General features: G+C 39.7%; 2 protein-coding genes across 2 annotated transcripts in view; both read left to right on the top strand.

Annotated features, from left to right (window-relative positions):
- The window catches only part of kdrl (kinase insert domain receptor like), a 41,907-nt gene extending 35,823 nt beyond the window's left edge, over positions 1 to 6,084 (top strand). The window contains exons 27-30 of the mRNA XM_005723012.1: positions 273 to 391; positions 2,400 to 2,478; positions 2,857 to 2,957; positions 5,493 to 6,084. Coding sequence (XP_005723069.1) covers positions 273 to 391; positions 2,400 to 2,478; positions 2,857 to 2,957; positions 5,493 to 5,676 — 483 coding nt within the window. The 3' untranslated portion in view covers positions 5,677 to 6,084. The remainder of the gene's footprint in view (positions 1 to 272; positions 392 to 2,399; positions 2,479 to 2,856; positions 2,958 to 5,492) is intronic.
- An 11,149-nt stretch (positions 6,085 to 17,233) lies between these two features.
- Positions 17,234 to 20,253, top strand: cdx4 (caudal type homeobox 4). The gene is made up of 3 exons (XM_005723013.1): positions 17,234 to 17,669; positions 19,026 to 19,171; positions 20,020 to 20,253. The coding sequence occupies exons 1-3, from the start codon at positions 17,234 to 17,236 to the stop codon at positions 20,251 to 20,253; spliced, it is 816 nt and encodes a 271-aa protein (XP_005723070.1).
- Positions 20,254 to 20,686: the final 433 nt, after the last annotated feature.

Below are 20,686 nucleotides of genomic sequence, written 5' to 3' on the forward strand. Positions count from 1 at the left end.
CATCAAATGAAAACTGTTGCATTACAAATGAGTCTGTGAACGTTACTTTCATGAGAAACAGAACAGAAAGAACAGACTTTCATTACTAAAGCTTGTGTAACAAGAAGCTCGGTCATGAACTCTCCTGCTACTTGTTCCAGCTTCATGAATATGGTTATGGATTTTGGAGCCATGAGCCTGGTTTCTTTGGCAGCTCACCACAACCTATGGAAGTTTGTGTTTGTACAGAGCGCATAGCATCAATCATAAACCTTCTTGTTTCGTTGATTTAGGAGGGTAAGCACTATATACCCATCAACACAGCCTTGCTGGCAAAGGTGGGAGACCAGACTGTTGCAGTATCGTCAGAGGAGACACGGCCAACCTCCCACTGCGACTCAGGGAGCAACTGGTAAGAAGATGGAGTATTTTTCATGGACTAGTTTTCATAAATCACACTAAAATACTCACGGACACATGTGCTTTCCTCCCTGCTATGCTACTGACAATACACAAGCACTGGCACTGGTGCTGTAAAGAGTTTAATTGACCCCTACAGGTCTGCAGACTGCAAATTTGCAGGAGTTGCCATGAAATTTTGTGCAGATTTAAATCTACTTTAATCTTGCACATGAAAAATAACATATACTTCACCCTCCACCCAACACTACACCTGCACCAGTATTATTATAATATATCATAAAACAAAAAACTAACACTAAAAATAATCAAATATAAACAAAATAAGCAAATGCAATCAAGAAGCTGAGCATAATCTAAATTTTAAATGAAAACTTAATAAATCCTAAACTATTAATGTCCTAGTACAGAAATTGGTGGACTAATCCTTTTACTTTTGAGATTTCTCTTTATTTTCTTTCTATTTTTATATGAATTTTTAACTTGAAGATGCCCCGCTGTTTCTATTCTCTGAATTATTCAGGTTTAGTAGCAATGCAAATAGATAAATACTCACTTGTACCACATTCATAAGTGATTAAACATCTGATAAAAACTCCACTTTAAAAGTGTGCAAATCATTATCGCCATAGGCAAAAGATGGAAAAGCCACCTGCATCACGATGGAGTTTGTTGGCCGAATGGCGGTGGGGTTTTTATATATCAGAATGTTTTCAGTAAACTACAAATTTCTGAAAACGTTTTAAGAGATATTAAATGTAAAAAAAATACTGCATTCTTTTTTAAATGGCTAGCATCGGGCGACTCCACTGGTTCCATTAAAAAAAAAAGTCAGCTTGCACAGAAGCTTTATTGTGTTTGAATATTGAACACAGTAAACATTTCTTGATGAATTTATGCACTTGACCACTAGTTTCAGTTAGTGTGCAATGTCCCTTAATTTTAATAGTCCAATCCAAACACAGTGATTTGAGCTGAAGCTCTAAAACTGGAAACCAAATCACAGTGGCTTTGTCCCTCTTTCATTTCCAGTCTGTGACAGACATTCAGGGTCTAGAAATGTTGTTGTTCCCCAGAATTCCCGTCTGTCACCCCTGTGAGTTTTAATGTCTTCCATTGAAACTTAGAAGAAACATTAATTCCTCCTTCAGGATTACATGTGATAACTTTCCCTCTCTTATCTACTAATGCAGAACTGTCATCAAGTCAAACTTTATATTTGTCCAATATTCGGTTTTATGAATTACAGCCCCACAGGGCTGCTAGATTGGCTGCAGTCTCTTTTAGTCTTCTTGGCTCAAGTCTGTTGCACTCCCCAGTGAACTTGTTAAGACATTCAAAGGAAATCCATCACCTTGTCCTACGTACATGTAAACCAATCCTCAGACTGTACAGGCAAACAGCGCAGAGTCTGTTTTGCGAAGGAAATACCTCAATCGTTTTTTTAACTGAAAAATATCTAAAACAATTATTGTTCCCATAACGTTCAGACTAAACTCAACCAGGAGAACGTTTAGGTCCAACCTGAGGACAATGAGAGACCCGATTGGCATGTGATAAGAAATACACAGACGTCAGCTCGATGGTCTGCGAGCCTTCAGTGTTGTGGCTCCTGCGAGGTATTTCCTCAGAAACTATAAAGCGAGGCTTCAGGATTTATGTCCACTTAAAATAATATTTGTTGAGCTGTTGGATTTTCTCAAGTCCCCCAAGTGTGTTTTTGGAAGAGGTGCTGAAACGCAGTAATGACAGCTACCCTTTAACTTAAATTAAGCTGCTGTTTTAGCCTCTGAGCGTTGAAATGCAAAGCAAACAAGGTGTGTTTTCAAAGTACAATGTCATAGATGCACCACATTGTTGACGCAAGTGATTAAGTTCCTCTGGTTTTGTTGCTGAACTTGGCCTTTCAGCTCCAGTGTAATCAAAGGACTCTCTGAACTGAATGTTTAAAGGTGGGTTGGAGTCTTAACCCAAGATTTGTTTTTGTTTTTTGCTTCCAGGAATATTAAGATCCGTCCCGCCAGCGTAAAAACCTTTGATGAGGTTATGATGGAGGACGGAACAAGTGAGAACCACGAGGTAAATTATTAGGCATGAAATTAAACCTGAAACACACAAAATATGCACATCATTCAGTACAACTTATCCTTTATTTGATTTCAGCTCCACATTTGACTGTTACATACAGTGACAGCTAAACCTTAATGATATGTTTCAGATTTTTGACTCATAAATCCTCCTCTTACCTACTTTAGCTACATTTGGTTAGTTATAACAGAGCCAGGTTTCCTGCAGCAGTTAGATGCTATTGCTTTTATTTGCTAAAGTTAGCTGGAATTTGTTATAAGTTATAATAATTAAAATGTAAATGCATTAAATTGAGTCACATGTTTTAATTTCTATGTACAGCATTGGTTTTAAGTATTCAATCTCTGCTTGTCGATCAATCTTCATTAGGGTCATTCAGACAGCGGGATGGGCCTTTTGTCTGACAACATGAAGACACTAATGCGCTTTGAGTCGTTGGCAGGCCGACCTCTGAGCATCATGGCTCTGGCGTACGTATGCTGCACCCCTCCTCATGCCCCCGTCAGTGACAGATCAGCACACACAAACACACTGTGAGAGACTCAGAGTACCTGCTTGGAAACCTCCCCGCTGTGCAGGAATGTAGACGCTATAACTGTCTTCGGCCTAAGTTTCTTCAGCCTAAAAAAATAAGTAATTGGCCAGTTTTCCCTTTTGTCTGGAGAACCCATGCGTGAGGAATAGGAGCACAAAGGAAAAGTGGTGGGGAAAAAAGCTTGAAGGTGACAATCTGAAGGACTGACCACAAAAGCAGGCCGACGTTTAGCTGTTTTTAAGAGCGAGTACTAAAATCTCTTTGTTTCCAAAGAGTCCTGAATGAGATACCTCCCAGCCTGATTTCAGTTGTGACTCATGGCTGTCTGCTACAATCCAACACCAGGCAACAAATACAAATAATCTCAAAGGAGTGACGTAGACAAACTGCAAAATCCAGCTGATCGTTTGATGATTTAAAGATGTTGTTCTTCTAAACTGCTGCAAAGACCCGGAGACAATATGTTCTCACTTTAGAGTTTATTCTAGGAAAAACATCTGATATTGCCGAGATTTTCTCATGCAGCTCTCTGCCGGCATCTTAAGGTTTACATGTGAAGCTTGGTGACAGGGCTAATTTACAGGGTCACACCTCTGAGCTCAGTAATTACACTTTCAACCTTTTCCTATTATTCTGCTGCTCCCTGCACAGTAGCGACTATTAATACTCCTTCAAAGTCCTGTGGCTCACACTCAAGGGGTTTAAAAGAGCAACAGTGGTAAAGTAAACTGTTCTAGAGCAAATCTTTCCAATCTCTCTTAAGCTCAAGCAAAAAGCAGGCTAAAGTTGTGAAAGCAACATAAAAGCACTTATAAATTATTAAGAGAGACTGTGTAAAAAAACTGAGACACTCTTAGCAGAGTTAATGACACTCTGAAGCCCTGTAACCTGTAACTGATTTAGAGCTTGCCAGACTTCGACAAACACCCACTCAGAGTCTCCTCTAGATTTCAAAACCTGAAGTCGAGGAGTCATTGCAGGCCTGCTTGTCCCATCAGGGCCTCGGCATGGTAGGAAAAATGAGTCCAGGCATCCAGAGAATGACTTTTATTTTAAGGGGAGGACTTCCTTGCTGGGCAACCACTCAATCACTGCCACCTTTGAACTCAGGAGGGTTTTACATGGCTCTCCCCCGCTGTAGTGCTTTTGTATGACGGTCCACCTGACACTCACCCAGGCCTCACCATTCCTCCAGCCTCACTTCCCTCTGCTTATGATTGGTGCTGATTATGCAGAGAATGTTGCCTCAGCACAATGTGGTATATTATTAAGAGACACCCCAGCTCATATTCAAGCAACTTTGATTTAAACATGTGAACAGCTGGGAAACAGTCTGCTGATGGCTTTAGCACAGCTTAAAGTGACTTTTATTTCCTTTGGTCCAACTGGACCTCCTCCCTGCACTTGGCACTGCCTAAACAACAACTCTGTACTATTGTTTTCTTTACTTTTGATGTCTAATTTAACAGGTAGTTTATTCATCAGCATAAAATTCCAGTACAGGGTTGTCACTTCCCCCCACTGGGCACTGACCCTTTAGCCCTGAGAGAGGAGGTCCGGGAACCCCTAGCAACACCAAGACAATAAGAGGCAATTACTCATATTGTAGTCAAGCAGAAAAGCTCAAGATGATTGATTGCATCATACGTTTGGTTGATGGTAGCTTCACAGGGGGATTTTTAAAAAAAATCTTAATCAAGGAATATCACAAGAGCCTCCTACTGTGAGAGCAATCAAATGAAGTTGTCATGAGGGAAGGCAACCTTGATATTAAGCACAGAGCATTTAAGTGCATAGGCTATTGTGTAGCAATCCCCACGCATGGAAACAAATTACACACCATTTGAACTTGTCTTTAATTTAAAAAAAATGTAATCATCTTGCTACTTCCCACTTTTCCAAATTTGCCTGATGAGGTGTCCCATTATTCACTGATATGACCATGTTTTCTGTAAAAGGTCATAAATGTTTGTCACCATTTTCCAAAGCCAAAACCAGCCTTAGTAATAGGAAATGTGCGGAAAATCTGATTTCTTAAATAGTTGATTAAAACTCATATCGTGGTTAAAAATTTGCGGTTTTAAGGAGCGGTCCTCGCCAACAGCGAAGAGAAGATGCTGTTAAGAATACATGCAAGCAAGAAAAGCTTTATTCTTATAGCACATTTTAGTACAGTGCACTGCACAAAGTAAAAGCTACCATGGAGATGTAAGGCACAAAACTGTATAGATAGATGTACACGAGTAAACAAATACAAACAAGTGAAAAAAACATCCGGTTTTTTGGGGCAAACGTTTCCGGCCACGTTCATTTTTTTTCATTCATGTATGAACACAGATAAGAAGAACCACGCCCAATCGTAGAGGTTTAAATTTAATCAGTAACTTTGAGTTGAAAAACATATTTAGAGGTGTAAGCTTATGATGATAAGTATGTGTAACTAACGAGGTATATCTCTGTGTGGCTTCAGGATGAAGGCAGCGAGTAAGAGTAAAGAGTCCATGCTGTGTGACGCAGAGAAGGAGAAGTACCAGCCCATCGTCCCCCCTCTGGACTTCAGTCTGGACGACTCGTCTCTAGACGCCAGCCTCGAGTGTCACAGCCCGCCGCCTGACTATAACACCGTGGTGCGCTACTCCACCCCTCCTGTGTAACCTCCCGTTTTGTCCCTGGAGAATCTGAGAGTGACAACCTTTGGCTTTGCCCTCCTCTGTTTTGACTCTTATCTCCGGACCGTTTCTCTAGCAACACTTGAGTGTGAAATACGAAAGGACGCTCATGAATCAGCTTGACCGTGATTTTTTTTTTCTTCCAACTTCGAGGAAGGCTGTTAACTGGTGACTTCTCTCCAGTTTGAAGGCAACATTAAAGCTGCTGGTTCGGTCCACGTTCACTGTAATATGGCAAACAGCTAAAAACAGGCTCAGGTATTTCTTTGATCTACTGTGAAACAAACCGCAATGATTTCACTTTGAACAAGCTACAGCGTTTAGAGATGAAAAAGCCTTAAAAGAAAAGAGAGAGGATTCCTTAGACCTTTCAAATTCAGACCAAAAACCTTTTTTAAAAAAAAAAAAAATATATATATATATATATATAGGTTAACTTTATTGGAAAAAATAAAAACTGTAATTTGTGAAACTGTTTTTGTAATCCGACTCCGTTGTCTCATACGAAGGTTCGTTTTTGCTCAAAACAAAAAGCAGAGAGTGGAGCGCATTAATTATGAACAGTCTCTTTTGAGGTCATGGCTCCTGTGATCTCATCAAATATTCAGCTCAACTAACTCAGGTTGACCAAGAGTGATAGAGAAGAAGGGTACTCTGGATCTCTCTTGGGTTTCAGAAAATCACAGGTTAATGGGGGAAACAGGGTAGAGCTGAGAGTAAGAACAGACAGCTTCAGATTTGACAGTCAGACTATGGACCCATTAAAGTTACCTCCTTTTCCACCCAGGTATTAAACAAATGATTTTTCATTTGAAGTTAGTCCAGCTAAAAACAAAAAAAAGTGTATTTTTCTTCTGTACAGACATAGTTAGAAACATCATAGGAACAGTTTATTCAAGAGACCACTAGTTAAACTAATAGAGTATTTATAGACTGAAGACACTGTCACTTAGTAATCCAGCTCTGTTGTTTATATACATTCATATTTTAAGTTAACCAAAGAATTTTCCAGCTCAGTCTTCCTGATATCACCATGCAATATCCTGGTGTTGAATTCCAGACATTATATGCTGTTTGTGCTACTGTGTTCACTGATAATACCGCTGAGGGAACCTGCTTCTGCATCTTGTTGTAGTAAAGCTTGTGGTGCGGGCTATCAAAACTCTATGTGTGTGAGAGAGAGGTCAGCTCAGTGCGTAACATCACCAATGTTTAAAAGCACATTGAGCTTATTTTTATGTTGTGATACAGCACACACCCCCCGTGGAAATGCAGCTAGCTCATGCCCATTAACCACTGCAGAAACAGTGTTTGTCAGCGAGTAAACTAAAGTGAATATTTTGATCCTTTCCTGATGATGTTTTGTTTGTGTAAGAGGAGAGGAAGTTATTATGCACTGATGCTTTATATCAAGTATATGGTTTTGTATTTTTAAAGGTGTATTATTAGGAACATATGTTGAGAAACACATGTTTAAAATTATTTTTTTCTTTTTTGTTTGTTTTTTGTTTAAGTATGAATTAACACTTCTGTTATTTGTTGCATTATTTCATGCCAGTCTAACATCATCATTGCCGTTGATTATGGAAATAGCTATCTATGTCAAGCTTAGCCTCTACTTTAACAGTATTAATTATCTCAATATCTGATCAGTTTGGGTAAATGTTGTATTTTATCTAATGTCTTTGGAAAAATCATGACTAATGCTTGCAGCAGCTCAAAGCTCCTTCCAAGCTGCTTCTGTGTTGTAGCGTAACAAGTTGTAGTGTTTTAGAAAATTATGTTCCCCAACACTGTTAACTGAGTGTATGAAGTGAATAAATAAAGATCTATATATTTATACATTACTTGAGGCTTGGTTCATATTTGCTTGAAATATGTGGAAAAAGGAATTATGAATCCCTCCTCTGCACATGTCCAAACTGTCTCAGTCTTGCGTCTCTGTCTTTGTCTGAGCTATCACACTTATATACTCATGTCTAATCCTCTACCTCTGCTCCTTGCAGCTTCACTATCACACTTCACTATGCCTCCCTTTCATTCACACACATGTATTCTGTTTTGTGTCTACTGACTCTTCTCTCCAGATCATTGCATCACCCTATCATGTGAAATGACTAATGATGCGAGTGGGCGTTAGGGAGCCTGGGAAGGGATCTCCAAAGTGGATTGTTGGTGGCACAGCTTTTCTTTCCCTTCTGCCTTGGATGGAACATTTTCTGTCTGGTGTTGCAGGGTCCTGATCCCGCTAAGGTCCAGAATAGGACTTAGGATACTGATTATGTTGTCATTTTACTGAAAATAACCTAAAAATTACAAAAACAGTCTGTTTACTTAGCCTGGCAGGCCGAAGGACACAGTCTCAGCTGAACTCTGGACACACATACACACACGGGGCAGATGGCGGGTCGACTGGACCAGCGCAGACATGCTGCAGGACCGGATGCGCTGTCTACACCGGCTCTCTCTTACCCTTTACCCGCCCCTGTTGCTTGTCTTGTGTTTCTACGGTGTATTGACAGTCATGTGCTTTTTGTGCTGGGTTTTTTTTTCTGTTCTCAAACTGTTCTCCCATTAGGAGCTCAGTCTGAGTGGAGTTTTTTTCCTCCTCCTCTCACCTCATGTTATGTATTTTCGTTGTCTTTTCCTATCAGCCTACCTCTCTGACATGTCTTTCCAATGTGAGGTTTGTGTAAAGTTTGGTCAGAAGGTTCCTTTGTAAGTGTGCATGCACAATTGGTGTGCTGCCTGCTGTAACCCATAATTTCCTTTGGGATTAATAAAGGATTCTGATTCTGATTTCAATGTGAGAAAAGCAGCAAAAAGCCTACCTGTACCCTTGCTACTGATGCTAACAGCAAGGAGTGATTTTGTTGTTTCACACTGTTTATATACATTTTAGGAGCAAAGTTATTTTAGTAATTCACAGGAAAACTAAAAACAGAAAGCACAGAACTTGTAGGAGAAATAAGTCTTTATCTTGATGAATGACCCCTTTGATTCAGATTTATCTACTTGCTGCTTGGGCGGTTCCCAGTCTCTGCACTGGGAACACTTGATGTCATTGTTAGTCCTTACCCTGCGTATTTACTCAACAAATGGGAATAATTTCAACGGAAATGAAATCTGAGCTTGCAAACTTTAATGAAATGATTTGTTTATATTGAAATACTCATGCATCCTTCTGCCAGTCTTGTCCTCTTTGGATCGTGAAACACTCACTTCCTTCCAGGGACAAGGTGTCGGCAGCCTGTCTGTGCACCGGCACAATGCCCCTCTGAGCGGAAAAGGAAGGACCTTTTAATCATCCTGGTCACGACTGGAGGACGCCACGCACCGGCCTTCCTATGGGACCCTCTGGTTACCGGTAACTGGGCGTGTCTGACCACATGCCACAGGCCCTTCACTGTCTCCTCGTAGGATTTGCTGTTTACCATAAGGCGAGTGAGTACCCAACGTCACACCCAAACACATATCAACAACCTCCGATGTGGACTATTTCCAGAGATTTCCCAGATACAAACAAACAAGGGAAGGATGTTGAAGGGGAGGGTATTCTTCACTGTCATGTTTTTTTTGTATCTGCAAATTCACACAGTGTTTTTCCATACAGGGACAAGGATGAGACACTTTTCCTTTGAAGCCACTGTGCTGGGAGTAGAGCTCCACAGAGAGGCTGTTAAACAACTGACTCATTTACATTAAAAAACAAGGATTACTTAAAATGCTTACATTTCCTAGCAGTGGATACCACAACACCTGCGACGATTCGTCATATTTCTGCACATTTGGTGTCCAAAACAAACCCGGTCTAACCTTTTGTGCATATTACCACCCTGCAAGACAACAAGTCACACCCTTGCATTTAGGAATGAATAAATGATGAATCAAAGGGGGCTGACAAATGTTGCACTGAAGCAGAAAAGAATTCGAGTGAGATGTTTTTCCTCAAAAACCCATAAAGATAGAACATGTTAGAGCATAAATCAGATGGACTATAAAAAGTAATGCAAAGTGTTTTGGCTCTAACTAAACTCATTAAGAACCGAGTGAAGTCCTTGTTTGATTGGATTGTTTTGAGTTGAAGTTTATGGATTTGAAATCTGCCTATCAGATGAGGAGAAAATTAAAAGTTAATAGATTAAAAAGGGAGAGCATCAGAAGGATTTCCTGCACCAGGTTTCTCAGTGAAGTCTTAGAAACCTTCTATATAGATTATTCATTTTCATTACTGTACAGTGTGGACTGTTTACGTTTCCTTCATTTAACAACTGCATTCATACTATCCATCCACCTTCCTTGACCATTCCCAACAGCCTCGTCCCAAAGCAAACACAGCAGCAAAAACTTTCCATTAATCACTGAAAAACGGCCATTAATGAGCCCAAGGAGCCTCTGAAACTTTGCCAAAAACATCTGTGATACAGCTTCAAATCCTATCATACACGATTACAGGCAGCTGACCAATCAGCAGGTTAAACCCCTTCCCACATGAATGCCATTCCCAGACCCCTGCTCGAGAAGGTGAAAGGTGGCGAGGCCTGTCCACGCCTCTCACCTAAATGCAGAACAATAAGCCGGATACTGTCCCCATTTGACACCCAACTTTAGTCTACCTTTAATGAGCAAAGTGAAAAAATCAAGCCATCGGCTAAATAAAGACTTGAGCTTCAGGTCCTCTGTGGTTCAGAGGGCAAAAGGAAAAAACAAACAAGAGATCAGCATCAGGTCAATATATGGCCATGTGCAGCAGGTATGGGAATGTTGAGATGTTGATGGTGCTGCATTGGAGATGAAGAGCGATTACAGCATAGGTGTGGACGTATTTCTCAGAAACTTCTCAAATTGACAAAAACAACAAACAGTGAGGCAAAAATAGAGCCACTTAGAAGGTTCTGTGTTTCCTCGCCCCGCTTCCTCTAACCACACATGGGCAAAAAGCAGCCAGAGAGCAGAACTGGATGTTCTGAAAACAAAACAACCTCCCCCCCAAAAAATCAAAAAAAAGTATTCTGTTTATGGGTCTGGGTGAATTGCTGGAATTAGTCTGCGTTGCTCCAAAGAGCCTGTTTTGCCTGGTCATGGACTGTCAGTCATGCTTTTGGAGGCTGATCCATCCTGATAGTGTTTGAGTTTGTGTTTGTTCTATCCAGGTATGATTTTACTGCATAACAAGTGTGTTTGGTATCATTGTCATGCTTATGACTGTCATGCATTAAGCTGTTGCCCATCAGATGCTTTCCAGATGATATTGAATGGTGGATTAAACTCTGATGGTACTTTTCTATGTTCATAATTCCATCAATTTTGACAAAAATTGATGGAATTATAAATCATGACACAACCTCTACCATGTTTTACAAATGGCTTCCTAAGGACATTCTGTCCATCTGCTGTGTGTGTGCATTGCAGAAGACCACTTTATAAAAAAAAAATCAAACAAAAGTCTGGCTCGTATCGTTGGTCATTCACGATAGTGAATAAATAAGAGATTTTAAATGTTAATACAACATTTAGGTATGTTGTGTTATATAAGTAATCCTGCTTTTTGTAACCTCAAAGACAGACACAGTCTGAAAAAGTCAACAGAAGGTTCCTGTTTTTGTAAAATAAATAAATAAATTACACAGGTTTATTTTACAGAATAAACGTATTGCTCTTACCTTACTTTATACAAGCCAATATGGGCCTGTATGAAATGAAGGTAATGTAAAAAGCTGAACCATCACAATCAGCAGGATACATCCTCAGTGACTTGAAAGATTTTGGCACAGTGATGCAGTGGTTATCGCTGTGGCCTCACGGCAAAAGGTTCTGGGTTAAAAAAGTGTCTGGAGACATTCTGTGTTGTGTTTGCATGTTCTTGCTGTGCCTGTATGAGTTCCTTCGGGGTACTCTGGCTCCCACAGGCCAAAGATATGCATGTTAGGTTATGGGACCCTCCCCATAACCCTGAATTTGACAAGTGGTTAAAAGGTAGATGGATAAATGGCCTGAAAACACAGAGATATGCAAAACTTGCATGGCTGTACTTTCATACTGATACTAATATAAGAGGATAAGTCTAATTTTTTACCATTTGAGAGTGCAACAGGGTCATAATTTCCCGTCATTAGGACTGGTCTTCAGGGGAACGTTAGTATTTATACAAAATTTCATAACAACCCATTTACTTGTTATCTGGAAATTTCATCCTGGACCGTTACCGAAATCTCAAACTACAAAAGACACAAAGGAACAGTTAAACATGTCAAACGTTTTAAACAAAACAAACTATCCATGTCCTCTGGGTGGAACATTTATGGTAATTTTACCCACATAACCCCAGTGCACATATGTAGTACGTGTATGAAAGGAGACCAGAGTTCAGTAAGAATAATAAGTTCATCAAAACCACCACAGAGCAACAGGGTGGCCAACAGAAGTCCAGAGAGAAGAGATTAAAACCACAAACATTCAACTGAGCTTCAAAATAAAAACCATCATGTTCACATTAATTATGCCACTCTGATTGCTGCATTTTTCTCAGGCCCCCCCCTAGTGGTGGAGGACTCTATACAGCCGAAGGTGCTGAACAATGGGGGCAAGTGCGCTTCACTCCGAGGGTGGAAGGCTCAAGGAACAAGCTGATGCACTGGTGAACTCAGAACAAGACATAAGCTCTGCACGCCTCTTGTTTGCACTGAGTTACACAGAAGCATGAGATGCTCAGAATCCCGGTCCTATCTGATTTAGATCTGTTTTCTGTTTCCAATCAGTGAGCAGAATGACTGAAGGGGAACACATGCTGCGAATAAAGCAAACATTGTGCATTTTTTCCCTCTTTTTTTTCTTTTCTCCACTGCCAGGATGCCAGCCTGTCACATTCAAATTTAAACTTTCAAGCTTTCTGATGGTTTCCTAGAAATGTGTTTTTCAACTATTTAACTATTTTTACTTGATTTCCAAATGTTTTTAGTAATGCAGAACACATGAATTACTCAACCCGACACAAATGTATTTTTTTCGTCTTCTTTTCTTGTCCTTTTTTTTTTTGTTTGTTTGTTAATTTCCTGAAGTTCTTGAAAATGTTTCCACATGACACATATTTCCCAGCAGTCCCAGTGGTGGCAGCAGGTGCAAACACCATCTTTCTCAATAAAAGGTCCTAGTAATATTTCTTCTTTAACATCAAGTGATCACCTAGTGAGTCGAAATCCTAGATAATGTGACAAAGGTTGTTAGCCATACAGTAGCACAGAGGTTTCTTCCTGTAAAAAGGGAGTTTTTCCTTCCCACTGTCGCCAAAGCGCTAAATCATAAGGGATCATATGATCGATGGGTTTTTCTCTGTATGTATTATTGTAAGATCTACCTTACAATATAAAGCGCCTTGAGGCGACTCTTTGAATTGATTTAGTACAGTTAGATCTACACATAAAAAACAGGTACTATATTTAGCAAATCACTTAATTTGAAATGTTTTGTAGAGTTCTGTGGGTACTGTGGTATCTTTGGTACTGAATATTGAATAATCCTGCTCTTTTACAGTTCCAGTCTCAAAGATCATTATGGGAAGAGATGAACAACTATTACTTAGGACTAACAGCTTCTACTAAAACAACAAATTGGTAGAGACTTAATGAATATGTTAGCTCAAATACAAAAGCGACAGTTATTTCGTATTCACATAAAAACATTTTAGATGTGAAATATACTGTTTTGTCGTACTGTAATGGATTATATGACACAAACTAATGTATTTATGTATTATCAGGAATCCAGCAATGCATGTTGTAGCTTCTTCTAATTCTCAGAGTTTAATTTTGCGTGTTATTGCGTAAGTAAAGGATGGCTAATTGTTACTGTTGCAAAAACAACTTGCAAGAACATTTTCGTCACGTTGCCAACATTCATTCTGTCGTATCCTGAGTACATTTACTGCAGAACATGATTTCGTGCTTCCCAGATGTTTTGCGTTATAAATGACTCAGGATTGGTTAATTTGTTTAAAAACAAAAACAAACCATCTCTCAAAATAGTAACAAGTGGTTGTGTTTTATCCCCTGCGGAGATGCGCCGTGTTAAATTGAAGACATCAATAAATTCCTGGGCTGCTTCACCTCTGACTGCCATTGATCTACTATATTTACATTATGCCGAGCTCAAAGAGAGAGATGTGACTTTTGTTTCTCAGTTTGAAGTCATTGCACATTTTTATTGGTGACTGAGGTCAACCGAATCGAGCTCTATCAAACCAGTGAGTAAATATTTAATATGTGCATTCCTGAAAAAAAGACAAAAGACTCATCAGACAATGAGAACATTCAATTATTGTGGGTTCATTTTTAACACTTCTGCATTTTTTCCTGTCATTATTCTTTTAATTATCATGGAAACTATCTAAGCCACCTTGTCAATGCTGTATAAAAGCTTTTACTGCCTTTTGCTGTATATTCTATTCTATTTATTTAATGATTATTAGTACAGGAACAAGTGGCAAGCATAAAACAATGCCAATTACAACAGCAATGAGAGTAAACAAGAGCGCCGTGAGGCGTAATACATAACACAAACACAATGAAATTAGTGATAGACATTTACCTGTGAGTTTTTATTGTGCACATGCAAGAGAAGCTTTAAGACTGGAGACGTTGCATAACTCAACTGCACCATCTAGTGTTTTTACTAGATAGTTGCAGGTGTTTATCGTGTCGCACTCAGAGGCAACAAACATTTGAATGCAAACACAGAATCAAAATGAACCTGAGCTTAGATTTTGATCATCAGCACCGTAATTTACAAAGAACTATACGTACAAAAGTAATTTAAGGGCTTTATGATAGGAGTTCTGTGGTGAAGTGGTGTTTCAGTAACGATACTGAAATATCAGAATGTTTGCCAACTAATGCTCATACCAGAAGGATTGAAACATAAAGTTGTGGGTGAGAATAAAGGGCAGAAAATAGGTCACGTTTTATTCCTGATGTGCTGAGAGTGAACTGTGTTGATGATGTCATCCAGAAATAATGCTCTGAGTCTGTAGGGCCAACACCATGTGACAGCAGCCATGATGATAAATGAGCAGATTTCCTTAAGATAAGTCAAACTAGAGTTCCCGCAGAGTGGTTCACTTCATAAATGTCACCTAATGACATGTAATTACTTGACAGCAGGACTTTTCTCACAGATTTGCAAGAACCATCAGATGCAGAATGATGTGAACCCAGTCAGATGGACATTTAAAGAGAATAATTAGGAAATAGTACTTTTTTTAAAGGAAGAAAAGTCAGAGTGTTGAAGTTCAGTTGTTGAACCTGAGATAGACAGCTTCACAGAGATTTGAAATCCTTTCTTCAAGACTTCAGAAATAAAGTCTTTTAAATTATTCCACAAGAACAGAAGCCATTTGTGCCCCACGCTTTGTTGATGCCATCTGTGTATTATTATCAGTTGTACAAATGTATTATCCATGTCTTTGTACATTGCATTAATATTATGCAGACAAGACCTTCAGTCATAGGGAGATATATCCACAGCAAGCTCATCTACCCATCCTCTTTAATAGATTTTAAGCTCCTCCATCAATAAAAGTAGTTTGCAAACTTAGAATCAAGCTGATTTCATATTTAGACATGGAGGCACATGCTGAACTTCATAAGCAATATTGAAAATAAACTAGAAATTATCGCAAAGCTTATATTAATAGCAGATTTCTAAAAATGTGTGGATCAGTTGGTTTTATTGGAAGGATGAGAGGAAGAGAATGGCTGGGTTGATGGTTTTATTGGCGGAGGCTGCCCTCTTGAGGTTGTCAAACTGAAAATCAATCAAGTTACAGCAACAGCAGTAGTTCTGTGGAAATCAACAAGAGGGCGTCATTTGGTCTTATTATAATCCAGAAAGGCCGAAACTGAAGGACAGACCAGTGATTCCAGAGCAAACAGTGCAGTGATGTAGCAAAGTGGACGCGGGTTTATGGTGGTTTTGTATGAGTGTAATAAAACACGTAGTGAACAACTAGCAGATAGATTCTTATCTGTATTTTTTTTAATGGCTGTTCCTGTCTGCTTCCAACACTTTCTTTTTCCTTACAGAAAAATCAAAAGTGGTTGTCACTGTGTACACCTTTATTATTTGAGTGCTTTACCTGAATCCCACTAAGTAATACGCATTAGAAAAGCACATATTGAATTTTAGTCATTTGTAATGTCATGGATCGGGAAAGCCAAGAAGCTTTCTCTTACTTCAAAGTGCCACGACACTGCAGTACGCTACCCCCCTTGCTGCCAAAATGCAGAGTTAAAGGATTTCCTGAAGCAGAGCCAGCTGACTGACAGCCAGGACGCTGCACTGTGTGCAAATCACAGGCGTGACTGGGCCGTGGAGTGTCAAGAAACGACTCGATCACTCAGTAGTATTTTCTCACCATTAACCAGATGAGATTTTCACCCCCAGTTATGTTTCTGCGCTGATTAAATTCCTGAGCGACGAATTTAATCAGGCAACAGAAGGCAAGCAGCAGTTCAGACATGTGTGTGCACACGTCACGTCTGAACTGCTGCTTGCCTCCATAAACCCGCGTCCACTTTGCTACATTTGTTACTATTTCCTGTCCATTAATCTATGATATGGGATTTTATAGAGATCTGAGTTATACAAATGGGCTCTTTTTAATCGATTCATTGACACACTAACATTAAGAAAACTTACAGAAAAATGTATGCAGAGCAGTTTGAGGGGACAGCGTTGACTCATGTGTCGCAGGCCGCTGTTTGTCATGCAGGGGGTTGCGGGAGTTTCCTTGTAACCGGAATTAGCTGTGAAGTGCGACCTTGAGGTGTGAACACGGAATACTACTTGCTTAAAGAATTAAAGTCTCATACTTTGCACCTCGTTTGCAAGTGAATATCTTGACAAATAATTCGGGGTTTACGTGTGAAGCGTGGTTGGAAACTGCTGAATCCCTGCAGCTTTGAAATCTAAATTCGATCTAAACGTTGCGTAATTATAAGATGAAACTCTAGAAATGTTGGCATCGTTACTGCATTTTAATGTAGGCAATTGCTCAGTTGCCAATAGAAAATTAATTCTTGCAACAAATGTGAGAAATGTGCGCAATTACGCATAGGCCTTTTGAATTAATGCATTTGTGAACGTGTTGCCTCGGTTTATTGCAGCATGTGCAGCTGATAGGCCCTGGTGCTAATTTATTCACGGTGTGAGGAACTCATGTCCAGGATAGGCCCACTGTCCTGTGATGACGCGCTACAGGACAGGCGCAAGGGGACAACTCGCTCTCATTTGGATGCAAATCTACAAGAGTTGAGGAGTTGGCTGATGTCAGGCAGGCCTTAGTGTACCTTTGGTCTCTTGTCAACAGAGCCACAGCATGTGAGGCTGGAGACAGGCTGGAACTACTTTGCATTTCTCTCTGGGAACCGATTTGGACTATAAACCACAAGGATTGCTTTTTAAACAGCTACAGGGAGACAATGTCGCCTTAAAATAGGCAACATAACCCCTCAGCTGTTTTGATATATTAAAGGTTTTTCACCAAATCATGTATGTTGGATACCTACTGGATAAAGAAAGCGGCATGTATCACCAAGGGCCTGTAAGAAGATCAAGCATCAATCTGCCTCCACAGAATTTTGTTTCAACACCACAGTACCCCGACTTTACTGGATACCATCATGTGCCAAACATGGATACGCACCCACAGTCTACGGGGAGCTGGGGGCCTTCATATAGCGCCCCTCGAGAGGACTGGGGTGCTTATAGTTTGGGACCCCCTAATACTATTCCTACGCCCATGAATAACTCATCTCCTGGACAGGTTCCTTACTGTTCAAACGAGTACACACATATGCATCCTCCGGGATCTGCGGTATTACAACCGCCACCGGACAACGTTAATGTTGCACAACTTTCTCCTGGCAGGGAAAGGCGTAATTCATACCAATGGATGAGCAAAACTGCGCAATCGTCGTCTACAGGTGAGACCATTGTGCCAAAATGCTATTCTGTGTATTTAAGGAATAGAGAAGCTGGTTGTGCAGCAGAAATTAGTTTTTTGCGCGGCTTAGTTTCTGCGTCCATTTACGCACAGGTCATGTCATTTAAAATAATGTGTAAAATCAAACAAGTTCCATCGAAACACACCAAACTCCACGCTGATGGAAAGGGTACAACCGGAAAATTGAAAAAAGCACTGAAAAGAAGTTGAACAAGCAGAAGGAAACTCCGGTCCTGTGACAGTGCATTTTGCAGGTTGCTTAAATTTAAACTGTTATGAATATAAAACCTCGTTAAATCTTAAATAGGCTACTTATAAGGTCATAATTTATTTGGCTTCTGTGGAAACTCTGTTAATTACCAATGGCATCAAATGTATCCACAAACCGTTTCCATGTCTTAACTTTGATGTAAATGATAGTTAGGATTGGCCTGACATTCTAATCCCAGACCTGAGCCCAGCAGCTCTGGCTGCTCTATTCCCATGGAAGAAATTTTAAAAGGTGCAAGGAATCGGCGCCAGGCCCAGTTGTGATGTAAATGTCATTACTGCAGGAGATGCAAGGTCGGCCTCTCTGTTACAGTGTTTGGTGTTATCCGTCATATCCAGGCAGTGTCCCTTTTTCTTTCAGCACCTCTTCGCTTTGATATGCGCCAACCTCCCTTCCTTTCCCAAGAGTTATATTGCCGGAAAAGAGTGACGTTTTTCACAGCTAATATCTCAAACGCAGAGTACTTACACGTTCAAAAAAGAATGTGGATGTTATGCATTTCAGATTGAATGTATTTGGTTTACAGTAGAGCTATTTTATCCATGCCATATAGGAGTGGTTTTTTTTAAAATAATATCCAGACATCAGTTTAAATCTTTTAGCCGAATTCATGGTGAGTTTACTGGTTTCCTTTAGTTGTTGTTTTTTTTCACTCCTCCATAAGACCGATGACACACACATTTGTACCTGGGAAAGTGTAAAGCCATTTCAAATAGCAATAGCCCACATTCGGACAGTAATTTGGATATTTACGCAGAATGAACTGAGTTGAACCCACGTGTCTCGTGGAGGAACTGACTCGTCGTTCTTTGAAATTCAGCGCACTACAGCTGTCATCAAAGCAAGATCAAAAAGCTGTAACTGCGTATCTGTTGAAAAGACAGAGACATGTGTATTGAAGACGCAGCTTATAAAGATGCTATGCGTCGATAGACCGGCCCTGGCATGCAGCCTGCTCCGGGGGGAAACCTTCCAGTTCAACCACTTGGCTACAAGCAGATGATCCTAAAAACGGGCAGACGACCTCTTCATGACTATGTGTTTTTTGTTTTTTCACCTTCACAGGTAAGACAAGGACGAAGGAGAAGTACAGGGTAGTGTACACAGACCATCAGAGATTGGAGCTGGAGAAGGAGTTTCATTTCAACAGATACATCACCATCAGAAGGAAATCTGAGCTGGCTGTCAACCTCGGTCTGTCGGAAAGACAGGTTGGTCTCTATTAATTACTGTTTTATTTTCTGTCCTTTTGTTGATTAAAGAAACGACAATCAATATCATATAAATATACCTATATAGTAATTTCTATATGAAAGAATTATCACATGGCATAAAATATATAAATACGTAAAATAAGCTGTATGTTTACATGTGCTTCTAACCACAAAAGTAGGTCAGTATTGTCAGGCAATAAATTGTGCCTGTATTTATATTACAGCCGCATAAATTCATTATTGGACAGGGAGGGTCTGCAAATAATTTATGATTGGAAACATAAATTATTTGTAGTTATTTCGGTGATTTAATTACGCTTTGTATTATACATTTTCACATTTCTGTTTGAAATTATTCTATTAAATGCTTAATTTAGTAAATATTTAACATTTTAATGTAATTTTGTTAATTTTGTATGACAATAAATAATTCAGAGAATAAAAAATGTCAGAGTAATGCCTTACTAAAAAGATAAATAAATAAAAAATACGAGAAATGCAACAACAAATTATTTGTTATTTATTTCCTTTCAAGGCCTATTTTTACAGACCTGGATTTTATTTTATTTTATTTTTCATTATGCCAGTGGACAAAATAGAGAAAAAATAGGGAACGCCCAAACTCGGGGAAAAAGTTTCTAATTGGGTGTTTTTATTTAATTTAATTTAATAAAATAGAGAATAAAATGAAAAAGCAATTGGGTTATATATACTTGCTTTTCAGGCCTATTTTGTGGACCTGTTGATGTACACGTTATTTGCTTTGTATATTAATTATCAAATTATATGAACAGGAAAATATTCATCAAATAAAATTTTCTTTCTTTCTTTTTGCGTCTCCTCAGGTGAAAATATGGTTTCAGAACCGCAGAGCTAAAGAGAGAAAGTTGATCAAGAAAAAGATGGGTCAGTCCGACGGCAGCAGCGGGTCTGTGCACAGTGACCCGGGTTCAGTCAGCCCTCTGCCGGTTCCGGGGTCTCTCAGTCCCACGGACATCCACGGCTCTATGTACCCTCCTCAGGGAATGAACACCTTGCCCTCTATCAGGAATATACAGCAAGTGACTGTGACTCAGTAGAACAGCTCGCCCTGAGGACGATCACATATAAGTGGGCACTCACAGGACACTTGACAGGAAGCCAGAGGATCTGAACCCAAGTCCTGAAGCACAAAGCTGCGGATAAACAGCTGCTTTAAAGCAAGGAAACGCTGGAGGCTCTTCAAATATTAGTTTTTATAGAATAGTTTTAACGAAATGGGGGGGAGAAAATCGAAGTATTTTTAAACAGTTTTAAAACGTTTGTGAGTTAATAAGATATAAATAGCCTATCTTTTTTTGTATTTGGTATGACGTGCATGTGTTTGTGGATAACGTGAGAAATCAGGGACACGCCATTGAAGTATTACACTGGACCTCGGGAAGCTAAATCTAACTGGACAAATCGTTTACGCTTTCAAGCACAGTTTTGTGAATCAATCAAACAGATGGTACGGGTAGAGAGGTCGTCTAA

The sequence above is a fragment of the Pundamilia nyererei genome, unplaced genomic scaffold (assembly GCF_000239375.1).
Source record: "Pundamilia nyererei isolate P.nyererei 1_Seehausen unplaced genomic scaffold, PunNye1.0 scaffold00008, whole genome shotgun sequence".
Lineage (NCBI taxonomy): Eukaryota > Metazoa > Chordata > Actinopteri > Cichliformes > Cichlidae > Pundamilia > Pundamilia nyererei.

Bases quoted from the DNA above. Each gene is read 5' to 3' on its own strand.
- cdx4 (XM_005723013.1), top strand. From the start codon at position 17,234: ATGTATGTTGGATACCTACTGGATAAAGAAAGCGGCATGTATCACCAA. The intron at 17,670-19,025 runs GTGAGACCATTG...TCACCTTCACAG, and splicing joins TGCGCAATCGTCGTCTACAG to GTAAGACAAGGACGAAGGAG. The intron at 19,172-20,019 runs GTTGGTCTCTAT...GCGTCTCCTCAG, and splicing joins TCGGTCTGTCGGAAAGACAG to GTGAAAATATGGTTTCAGAA.